Below are 11,385 nucleotides of genomic sequence, written 5' to 3'. Positions count from 1 at the left end.
ACGATCATCAACCATCCATTTAAAAATCTTCCCAGTCTTCAATGGCATTGTGATATAGTTTATTAATTTAGGCATTTTAAGAGGATTAATTCTTGAAATGCGTCTTTTTCCAGTTATTTTTGTAAATGTACTGAAGTAAAGATTCCATTATAACTTCTTGTAGTATAACTCCAGTTCGTTAGTAGTTCAGCAGCATGAATCCTAGTTCTCACGAATTGCTATAACAATACATATTTTAGGAGCTCATTTTCAAAATGTCTCTTGTCCATCTGATAACGAAAGTGAGCTTCCTGTGTCCATGCATTCTTCAACTATAACTCTGCATAGAAATGTCATGATTTGCTTTCAGAACTCCCTCCAAACCACTAAAATTGTGCGTTAAAATTGACTATTGGAATCAAATTGACTCCTGTCCGTGACAAAATATTAGTTCCAGCTTTGGAATCAAAGACTAATGCTTCCATTTGATTCTAAATGCACCCAACTTCTTTGGTTTCATAATGTGTCTTGCCTAGCTGGTACGAAATTTTAGACCTAAAAACGTTTTTCGTGATTTCCACAAAGTTATAGGAATGGACAAGGGTCGTTTTGAAAATAAGCTGCTAATTCAGAGAGTTGCATGTAATTTTCACATGCCTTTTAAGTGAAAGAAATATGATATGATTAATCCAATAAAAGCTACAAACTGAAAATGAAAGTGGTGTTATAGGAGAAAGATATGTACAAGACAGAAATATTGTAAATAATAATCACGGCATTTATTTTATACTGTACATTAAAAAGACAACAATATGAAACTGAGCCTCTTGGGAAAAATGATACAACTGAAAATACGTAAGAATGACTGTCGTACTACACAGTATGTAAACTCAACTGGTCTTTACTTGATCGAAAATTACAACCTTTTCCTAATTATTATCAACTTTTAAATATACAATATATACATTATGGTGTATCCCAGTTCTTTGGAGAATAATACACACAAAGATTGCCTCAAAATACACTAAGAATGAATCACTTTATAGAGGCTGAATTAATGTACGTACATACATGCGTACCACACCGTATTACAGGTGGGAGGCTAATATCTAAATAATACAATGTATGTATTCTCTTATGCTTGATAATAAATTAATTGCAATTTATCATCTCTGTATACCATTCACTAACTTTAGAACTGTGTCCAGTCACTTACAATGAAAATCGAACATAAAAGTTATTAAGTCTGCAGAAAGGATTATTCTATTTCAGACACTACTTTTCAGCATCATTAAGTTGTGTTCTTTTTTTTTTTTCTTACAATTTTGTGCTACATTTGTGCGAATAACATAATTAATTAAATTTCTTTGTGACTAAAATAAATATTCAAGCTAGTAAAATTGGTAATACATTTTATGTCTTTTTTGCTCCACTTTAGTACTGCAATCTGAATAGTTGTTACTTTACTGACTGTAGTCAGTACAAAATTATTTTGGGTTCTGTTCAAAGAAGATTGATTTGTTTTTGTTTTCCTCCCAAAACAAAAGGCACATAATGTGAATAAATAAACCTCACTAATCCCTCTTCTTTCCATTTTCTGTCTGAGCAAGATATGTCTCATCCATAAAATACTATTACTGTATATTATATACTGTATCAGCAGGGATTCAAAGCCACTCTGGTCACTGAAAGTGCGTGAAAATCGACATCTGTGAATGGATCCCGGCACATGAGTGAACTACTTTCGAATTTGATTATCACACAAAATTATTCTTAAATATGTTACAATTTTGGAATAATTCCAATCATACCACATGAAAATATTAGCAGCTTTACAGTAAACAGAGTGGTTTAATATGTACATGTTTACCCTATGTAGTCATGAATTTAATTTATATGATACAAAATTATATTTTATTCAAATAAATATCATCAATGTAATTTTCCTTTATGTGGAAAGATCAATTTATCCAAAAGTAAGTCAAATACTGTACATACATAACATTTTCCGTTGTTAAAAGTATTATATATCAGGGCAAAATAAAATACATCAACTTCACAACTGCAAGTATTATTTAGTTCTATTTCAAATTTAATAACTTCACCTCCCTGTAAGAAAAAACCTTGGGAACCTTCTGAACAACCAAACAAGCACCACATTTTAAATTAAATCCATACCACAAAGGAGTATACTATCCTGTGTAATCTGCTGATGTAATCATTTACAATTATATTTATTTATATATATATAACATTTATATTTTTTGGCAAAATATAAAGCTTTATTTATTCACAACTTTTTATAATGTGTTTTCAGGGTCGGATTAACTGCAATGGGAGACACAAATGAGGTACAATTCACGAAACTATAGGCCAAAAAGCTGTTATACAAATTCAGTATTATAGAATAAAATATACAAAATTAGCGACTAGTAGCAGTGCTGAATTTCTGGAATGCTCATGTAATAGCTGCATTCATCTCTCATACTATCTTCATCTGAAACTCAGAATACAAGAATTAAAAGGAATCAATGACTTTGTATAAAATTTCTTCAAAATTTGATGATTACAGTATCATATTTCACTCCTTTAATCGCATTTCACTACTAGAGAGCTATAAATCTTTCAATCACGAATGGTAGAAATCTGTGATTTGCTTTCCTTATAGTTTAATCAACATGTGAATATCATAATCTATCTGCCTTTCTAAAAATAAATTACAGACGTGTACAAAAATGTTAATTATAAGAATTCTCGAGTCTCGTTCATAGCACAGGAAGTAATATACATTCTTAAACTTAAATTGACGTACAGAGATCACTTACTGCTGTCTTAATTTGGCTCTATATCTGAACTGAAACTTGTTCAGACCATTTTTATTATACCATTTCTTCATAAGATTTAGAAGATATGCAATACATCGGCTGAAGCCTGTAAAGGTAACTTAAATGTATTAGAACACCTTTAAAGGTATCTACAAATAATAATCTAAATGAAAAATACATAATGATGTGCCCTGAGGAAGATTATTAATAAGAATAATTGCTCAACATACATGGCAAACCTCTTTGTCATATAACACTGTTGAATACCGGAAATATTTATTATCTAAATATTTACGAATATAAATCTTTTGAGCAAAAATGCAGGTACAGTACACATTCACAGCTATTACAAGAGCATATAACAATTTTGTATCGATTACAAATGCAAACGTAAAAAATATTTTCAAAAGCTTCACTACCTAAGTAACATTTGAAATAACAGACATTTTGGCTGTTTCTTTTCTAGCTGAGATGGTCAGTATATCACTGTATTGCACTGTTTAATTAATTTTACAGGATGATATTTTCCTATCACATACACGCACACACAGTCATATACGCAGACATACAAACACATCTAAACACACATCCTAAAACCAGTCTTGGGGATTTCCATATACAATATAAACAAACAAATAAACAACATGCTACTATACATGATGCTAAATAATGTATTAAAATGGAAAATCTGTTAAGTCTGGAATTGTGATGTATTTCTAATAAAATAGATATGAATTTACATGATATTCTGATGCCATTTCATTATCATTATGCTATGACCCAATATCATGTTAATCCGACCTTGAGAGTGTTGCATGTACCAGTTCCTATGTTACTGGTTCAAATGCAGGTGTTCCCAACAAACCTTTGTCTGTAGCGCACTTCATACACAGCCAGTAAAAACTCACGGCACTGGCTGGCAATCACTATTACAGCTTGTTCAATAGCTTGCTTCATGCCCTGCCAGGATATATAGATCTGCACCTTCTTCGGTCAGTGTACCTCCTCTGGTTACTTCTTGACAGAGATGACTTTCTAGCACCACAACCCTTAAAATAAAACAATGCAACGCTAATTACGTTAATTTTATCATTCAATTAATTCGATATTATTAAATTGCTAGCTCTATATAAATCTACGTCATAATTTTATTTCCTGACACTGCAAGACAGAAGACAAACATACTGTACATACAAAACACACTGTAGAATTCTTATAAAGATTAACAATTTCTGTCTAAATATTTTCAACCTGAGGTACATTTTAGTAGAAAAAATATTTTGAATTAGGAGATACAGGGTAGATGGTTGAATCAATCTTAATCTCTCTTCCACATCTTAAACTTCAAACAAAGAAGGGAATATAATCTTGTCATATTTCGTGAAATCTACACACTAGGAGGAAGGTTTTTCTAATTGAAAAAAAATTACCTTATAAATAAACAAAACAAATTTAATGTAAATTATATTTGAGGGACTCGGCATAAAACATGGTAACTGACATTTTGGTCAAAAATGAGATATGTAGTGTACAATATGGTATGTTACATTCTGCGTCTAATGCAGTAGTTAGTTTTCCAACATCTCAATAGATGGAAGAAGTATACGGATTTTACTTTCTGGTAACTACACAAACTTATGCACCTCGGACTAACCTCAAGCCACTCCAAACAACGCAAAACAGAGCTCTCCGGATCATCCATGCCTGCGATTGGTTTACCAGCAATATACAAGTCCATGAAGATCTACAGGTTGAAAATCTGCACACTCCTCTTCTACAAACTACAAGACACTTCTACCAGAAACTTCATTCCAGTAACAACCCATTCATCGCATCATTAGGAAGTTATGATCCTCGGCAGGACACCAAAATCTATCATTAATCTTTAGGCTTTTAGTTTATTGACTAGTTTTTCTTTATTCTCATTCTGATGGTATCACCACTGAATCTTGATTTAGTGGTTTTCTCCCACTTGTTTTCCTCTCGTGTAGTTCAGTTTATATGCGTAGGCAAAAACCTAGTGGCTTTGACACTACTTCTTTATCAATTATGCATTAAAAAAAAAAACTGTTGCATGTATAAATGTTTACCTATCTAACAACTTCAAAACACTAAAATGTCACTTACCATGTTTTACTCCCGAACCCCTCATTTGTAAAATAACTATAACCACAGTCGTCATCAAAGTCCAGTGGTTTTCATGATTACCTCTGGACTACTTGTAATTTAAAACCTGGCCAAGGACAGTGGACTTTTCGGAAAAGAAAATCCACTATAAGACTTATTCCAGGAGTAAAAGTAATGCTGGGGGCATCTCATACCAAGCTTGTGGTTTATAAAAGAACCGTATAACAATCAACAAAATAATGTCATAAACCAAGTCAAAATTATTTGTTTCACTGTCCACTTAGTTTCTATTTTAAGCTGCTGATGACAATGCTGACTACTCCCCAAAAATGTTGTCTACCATTTAAAGGTATAAATCATGCGAAAATTCCTTAATGATGCCTACTGTGAAAAGCCAGAAGATTCATAATCATGGATACTGCGTAATTGGTTAATAATGACTGGACACATGTACCAGTACTAAGTCATTGCACAGGGTATGCCATAAGATTCATCCATCTATATCCATTGTTGAAATCACCTTACATCAGACTTCCTTTGAAAAAAATCCTTTACACTTCTGTTATAAGATCTCAAATGACCTATGGCTGCGAAATCTGGAGCAATGCAAAATTCGAAATTATCAGACGTCTTTATGCTATACAGAGAAAAGTATCCCTAACTATCACTGGTACAGATTATAGAACCACCAATAAACAACTCCAAGACATGCTTGAAATAGAATCATTCTACGACATTATACAGAAATTTACAGAAAACTTTCATAAGGACTTGCTGTACCACTCCAATCCTCTGATAAGAGCCCTGGCAACAAGAGTATAAAATAACAACTACCATCAAGATCGGTCACCTCAATTACAAATATAAATGTTCCTGCTTGTTAATTATCTCTGTTAAAGTAAAAGCCTTTTCAGGCTGACACTTATGTACCATAGATGTTCCTGTAAAAAAAAAAAAGAAAAAAAAAAAGAGGTTTGTCTGCACTACACCTGCGATGAGATGAGATGACGACAGAGAATTGCTGGGATGCGACAGGAGAACGAGAGCTTGTGGAGAAAACATCTGTGTTACCTGGACCACATGCTTACCCTACACAAGTCATAAATCAGAATCCAGGTCTACAGGATTATGAGTCCAGCGCTCTAACCATTGAACCACAGTGGCAGCCAGTAATATAACTGGTCTGTAAATTATAGACATGCATATCAATTTTATACGAAAATAAAGAATATTACAATAAGCCTCTAACTTACTTGTCTGATCCAAGCAACCTGTACACTCGACTCTGGTCCACAATTTCTTGAGTTACTTCTCCATTCTTGAAACTACGACCCTGCATACCATGCTTATGAAATGCTAATACACTGTCTGGCAGGCAAACTATGAAGAAAACAAATATTACCATTAGGATATTAAGTGGGCTACACTGCTGTAAACTGATGACAATAACTGTGATTTTTAGAACAATCTGGGTAATAAAACATAATGTGCAATTTCATCAATACTTTTCATTAAAATAGGATACATGTGTATGCTTCTTGCTTTTAATAGCAATAAAAAATGTTTCATTGAATGATTGACTAGCCATATCTATGCACATTGCTGCACTTGCTCCAAATATTTTTTTCTCAGCATGGCTCAGTAACTTATAGTACAAAAGAGATTATTAATTTCTTAATAACAACTTATAACTAATTTCTATTAGAATACAAAATTTTACTAAATTTCCAGTGTTTTAAGACATGTTTACGAAAAACGTTTTTTGGCAAGATTATTTATTCTAATTCTCGGCTGGCTTATTTATTTGATGATTTCAAACTTTTTCTTTTTTCTGCCCAAGACTTCAGTGATACCTTAGTGTTCTTTTTTTTTTTCTTTAATTCTTTTCATGCTTTATGTTTTTCACAGATTATAGCTTCATGATTTATTATATTATGTTGTACAACATATTATGTACTTGTTCTTGTACAGTCTCTGAATATGAGTTTTACTCATTAAAGCATACTGAATAAATTTTTAAAAAGTGTGTTAAATGAATATCTTCCACTTTTTATGCAAGCCTGCCTTAAATAATCGCGGTGTCATCTGTGTTCATTTTATTATAAGCCTGACTGAGGTGGCATGGATATAAAACGCATTATTTTAAAACTCATATATCTCGGAGACTAAGAGGAAGGCAGAAAATAGGGAAGATTGGAGAATGTTGGGTTTACAGTGAAAGACCTGCCCTTGGGCAGAACACTACGAATGAGTGAATCTCGTTAAGAACGGTTCTATAAAAATTTTGCTTAGAATAAAACTTGTTGGAAACATCTTTTAAAGCAGCTTATATTATGCAATATTATCCAAAAAAATCAATAATAAACGAGATATTTCGATTTAATTACTACAGTCCCCCTTATAACCAAAGTATTTTTAATGCCATATAACTTAAAATTTAAATGAGACCCATAGCAATGTCCGCAGAAATCAGTTCACCCATCATCACGTGAAAAGGTACCGGTAACAAACAAAAAACGAAAATTTCAAAAACACAATTTTCTGTCTCAGAACAGTTAATTACAGTATATAATTATGTTAACACCAATTATTTTTGTAAAAGCGAAAATTATCAGAAAAATTTAGGTTACAGTTTTATTGTTAGTATAGACTGTTAATTCACTGATGACATCAACCATAAAAATGATCATTTATGTAGGTTGTTTGAAAATTTCGTGGAAATTCAAAAAATCATCTCGCAAATTCTTAAAGATTCCCTGCAGATTATACAATTTCATTTATACCACTCAGAAGGCCTTAATTAAAGATATGCTAATTTTAAATAAAACCTTTTATTTGTAAGTATAATTTTAAAGTCATCTTCTAAGAGTTTATTTTATAATTGATAATCAGTGGTGCTTAATTATTACATTTTATTTTTATACCAATACTCATATTTAATTAATTATATTTTTATTTGCTATTAATTTCCAGATCCTCGTGGTCATCCTTAGTTAAGGCCGGACGATTTATTTCTCTCTCTCTTGGTGCTAATATGGAAAACTGAAAACTAAAACATTAATATTCCCTAAAATATAGTAGCACATACAGTTACAGTAAAACCCCGTTTTAATGTTTCCATTTTAAGGAATAATCTGTGAAGTCCCAGCCAAACTACCATAGGAATAATGTTATTAATTCCTGCTTTTATGGGAACCTGGCTTTTAAACAATATTTTTCAAATGGATTTTGTGACAATGAAGTCCGTAATATCGAGTCTAATTTCAATAATCAATAGTACCTGCATATTCAAAAGCATATCTCAATCAATTGTAATGCAGTGCCATTTGACGGCAATATTCTTTATAGTTCCTTATGGTCTTGCTTTGGACTGCTTTCACAGAGTGGTTGCTTTGCATGGTGCACACTGTTTCATTGTTCCATGGGAACTGATCATGTAAAGCTGCGTAAATGGCATAGTTTCGGCAATATAAGAAAAGATAACAGCACCTTCTATCACCTACAATATTTCTGTAGCGCTTACTTTAAAATTATCCATTTTCCTGGCAAACCCTGTATAAGCAGCGTGTAACTATATAATAAGAACTGCTTTACTGTAGTTACATACATGAAAGTCCCTCTTAAAGTGTTGAATATAGAGAAAAAAAATGGCTGCCTCTCTTAAGTGTTCGTAACAATTGTCATTTTATGATGATGGTTGCCTTATAACAAAAAAAAAAAACAACAAATCAAGAAACACAGATTAATTACAATAATATTGCTGTAGCTGAAGTCTTTGATCAAATATAGCATGGCGATCGATTGATACTTAGTGCGGCACACTATCAGATGCAATAGAGAATCTCAGTTATTCTGTTACATTCCGTAATAAAATAATGGCGTAACTATGATGTAGCTATGTAACAGTTGTACTGTTCTACACGACATATGTAGTAATTATTAATCATGAATTTACACACGACTTATAAACGAGCTATTCACTGCATAAGTATAAGACAGTTAAATGTCTATTAAAGTTTTATTAGTAAGACTGATGGTATATACACCAATTATTGGGACTTAATATACTCCCTATCTAAAGAAAATCAACTTACCTATTGATTCTACCGCAAAATCAAAATTCAGTTGCGGTATCTGTTTTCTGCTAGATTTCAATCTACCCTGGAGTGTTACGATTTTAACTGTATCTGAAAAGTAACACACATATATACAATGTAGATATTAGTGTAATCATTAATAAAAGTGACTTCACTTATTCATAAACATTTTATATACAAGTTTACAATAATTACTCCATTGCGAAATTAAGTTTTATGTCATGTAATTTATGAATTCATAGAAATTACAATATATTTTATCTTAAGTTATTTTATAACTTACAAGTTAGTTACAAGATCACCTTAGGGTGGTTTTTAATAAGGGAGGGGGGAGGGAAAGAAAAGTTTTGTTTTGAATAGAGAGAGAGAGTCTACTGCATTTTGTTCCAATATAAAAAAATAATAATATTCCCAAATTTTGGCAAATTTTAGGTGAAATTCAAAGGTTACTACCAAAGTCTGAAACATAAAATTTTCTTTATTTTAAACAAATTGCAATACAGTACAAACTATATAAAATTTAGACTTCATATCAGATCTTTTGCAACAATCTACAATGTTATAGAACCTTCACAATCTAGAACCTCCTAGATCAATTTATTTGAAACTTTCCAGAATGTGGCAAATAATGTTCCCCCTACAAGTGGACTTAGCACGATTTCTCAGAGGTACATCTGAAAGATTATATCTACTGTAATACTGCATAACATGAAGCAAAGGGTGGTGCATAATAATTTTCAATATGAAGTATTCACAATTCGCAATTGTAAATTAAAATTTAAATTAACTTTAACTTAAAAATGAGTGCTTGGTATTTTGATATATTGTGATTTTTAAGAGTTTGGTGCCAACCGCTAAATATTATTCAAAACTATACTAATTTTACCATTTTTTTTTCATATGGAACAGATTCAAAAAGTACCCCCTACAGTTTTCCATTACTTAAAAGTAAGTACCACTCTAATCACCATATTCTAAAAACTAGAACATAAACACTTGTCTAATAACTCCAAATTCATTATGTATATTTCTCCCTCATGCCAGTAATTTTAATAGAATCAGAATTCATATTCCAACCATTTATTTTAATAATTTTTGCAGAACTTCAATAGAACTCACAATTATTTCCTATTTGACATACAGATTATGGTCGAACCTCTTTAAAATTTAATTATTTTTTTTGTGTAAAGTTTTAACTAATAATTTTGCCACCTTCAGTGCTCTCCGGTTATCAAGCTTATCATTAGACATGAAGTCGAAAGTTTAAAATCCTGATGAAAGTAATCGATTTCAAAAGGCATAAAAACCTCAGAATGACCTCTTTCAGAAGAAAATTAAAACTGGGGATCTTATGTTATAAAAAAAACCCTACTGATAAGTAAAAGGACTCCAAGCAAAAATCCTGACCAGCTGTTTCTCGGATGGGACTGCAGAGACTTACAGCGGACAAAGACATTTTTTTAAAAGTCTCTCTGTTTTTCAGCAGTGAGGTACACAAGCCAGTTGTGATACTTCTCAGACAGATGGCTGGCATTAATGTCTCCAGAACTGAATAATGGATGGATCCTCAAAATAAATAAGCAATTACATAAAGTAAATTAATAACTTTCCAGTGAAATGAATGAATGCCATGGAATTTGATACAATAGAAAATGTCACACAGGAAGCATACAATTCTTTTTTTCACAACATACTTTAACATTATAATTATAAGTGATTGAAGAATCATGACAATACTTACTGTCATAGCATACTAAGATGGCGTCTTTCTCCAACTGTGATACACTGATGACATTAATATTCTCACGTCGAGGTACAACAGTTGCTGCGAAAATAGAGATTCTGTAAGAAACTACTTAACAACTAGGTTACATTTCAGGATAAAAATGAATTTTCAATTTAACCAAAATTATTTGTTTTTAGGGAAAAACCTAAGTCATGGTCCATGAGGAAAAAAGTTATTTTGAAAGAGCTCTGATGATGATCATTATCATCCTCTCCCATATTATGCCACGAGGCAATGAATATATAATACTTGTGATAAAGAAGCTGTCAACCAGTACATGAGGACTAGGGAGGATTTCGCGGAATTTTTCCTTAGTTCATAGCTCAATATAAGGTTAGTTAATTACTGTTTGGAGCCACAAGATCCCTTCACAGACTGATCCACGTACATTGAATGTTTTTAAAATGGGCAAAAAGTGAAACAGAGTTCAAAATGTGTTCTACTGGAATTTTGAAATAAATTTGTAATAAAATATATCACATTTTTAAATGCAGAAATAAATAAAAATTAAGGAATTTAATTAGTGAAGAGACCTATCAATCGAATACGGTTCAGTTAATAGAGAGTATTT

The 11,385-nt window shown here is 31.8% G+C and overlaps 1 protein-coding gene across 14 annotated transcripts in view; it reads right to left on the bottom strand.

Annotated features, from left to right (window-relative positions):
• Nucleotides 1-734: 734 nt before the first annotated feature.
• The window catches only part of hppy (MAP4K3-like protein hppy), a 136,067-nt gene continuing 125,416 nt past the window's right edge, over nt 735-11,385 (bottom strand). For all 14 annotated transcript variants that reach the window (XM_069842162.1, XM_069842163.1, XM_069842168.1 and 11 more), the window contains 4 exons: nt 10,770-10,853; nt 9,026-9,118; nt 6,185-6,311; nt 735-3,853 (listed from right to left, as the gene is read on the bottom strand). In XM_069842162.1, the coding sequence (XP_069698263.1) occupies nt 3,745-3,853; nt 6,185-6,311; nt 9,026-9,118; nt 10,770-10,853 (413 nt within the window). In that variant the 3' untranslated portion in view covers nt 735-3,744. The remainder of the gene's footprint in view (nt 3,854-6,184; nt 6,312-9,025; nt 9,119-10,769; nt 10,854-11,385) is intronic.

This window comes from Periplaneta americana, chromosome 12 (assembly GCF_040183065.1).
Source record: "Periplaneta americana isolate PAMFEO1 chromosome 12, P.americana_PAMFEO1_priV1, whole genome shotgun sequence".
In the NCBI taxonomy this organism is placed as follows: domain Eukaryota; kingdom Metazoa; phylum Arthropoda; class Insecta; order Blattodea; family Blattidae; genus Periplaneta; species Periplaneta americana.
The sequence above is the reverse complement of the archived record's forward strand: the minus strand, read 5'-3'. Positions and strand labels throughout refer to the sequence as shown.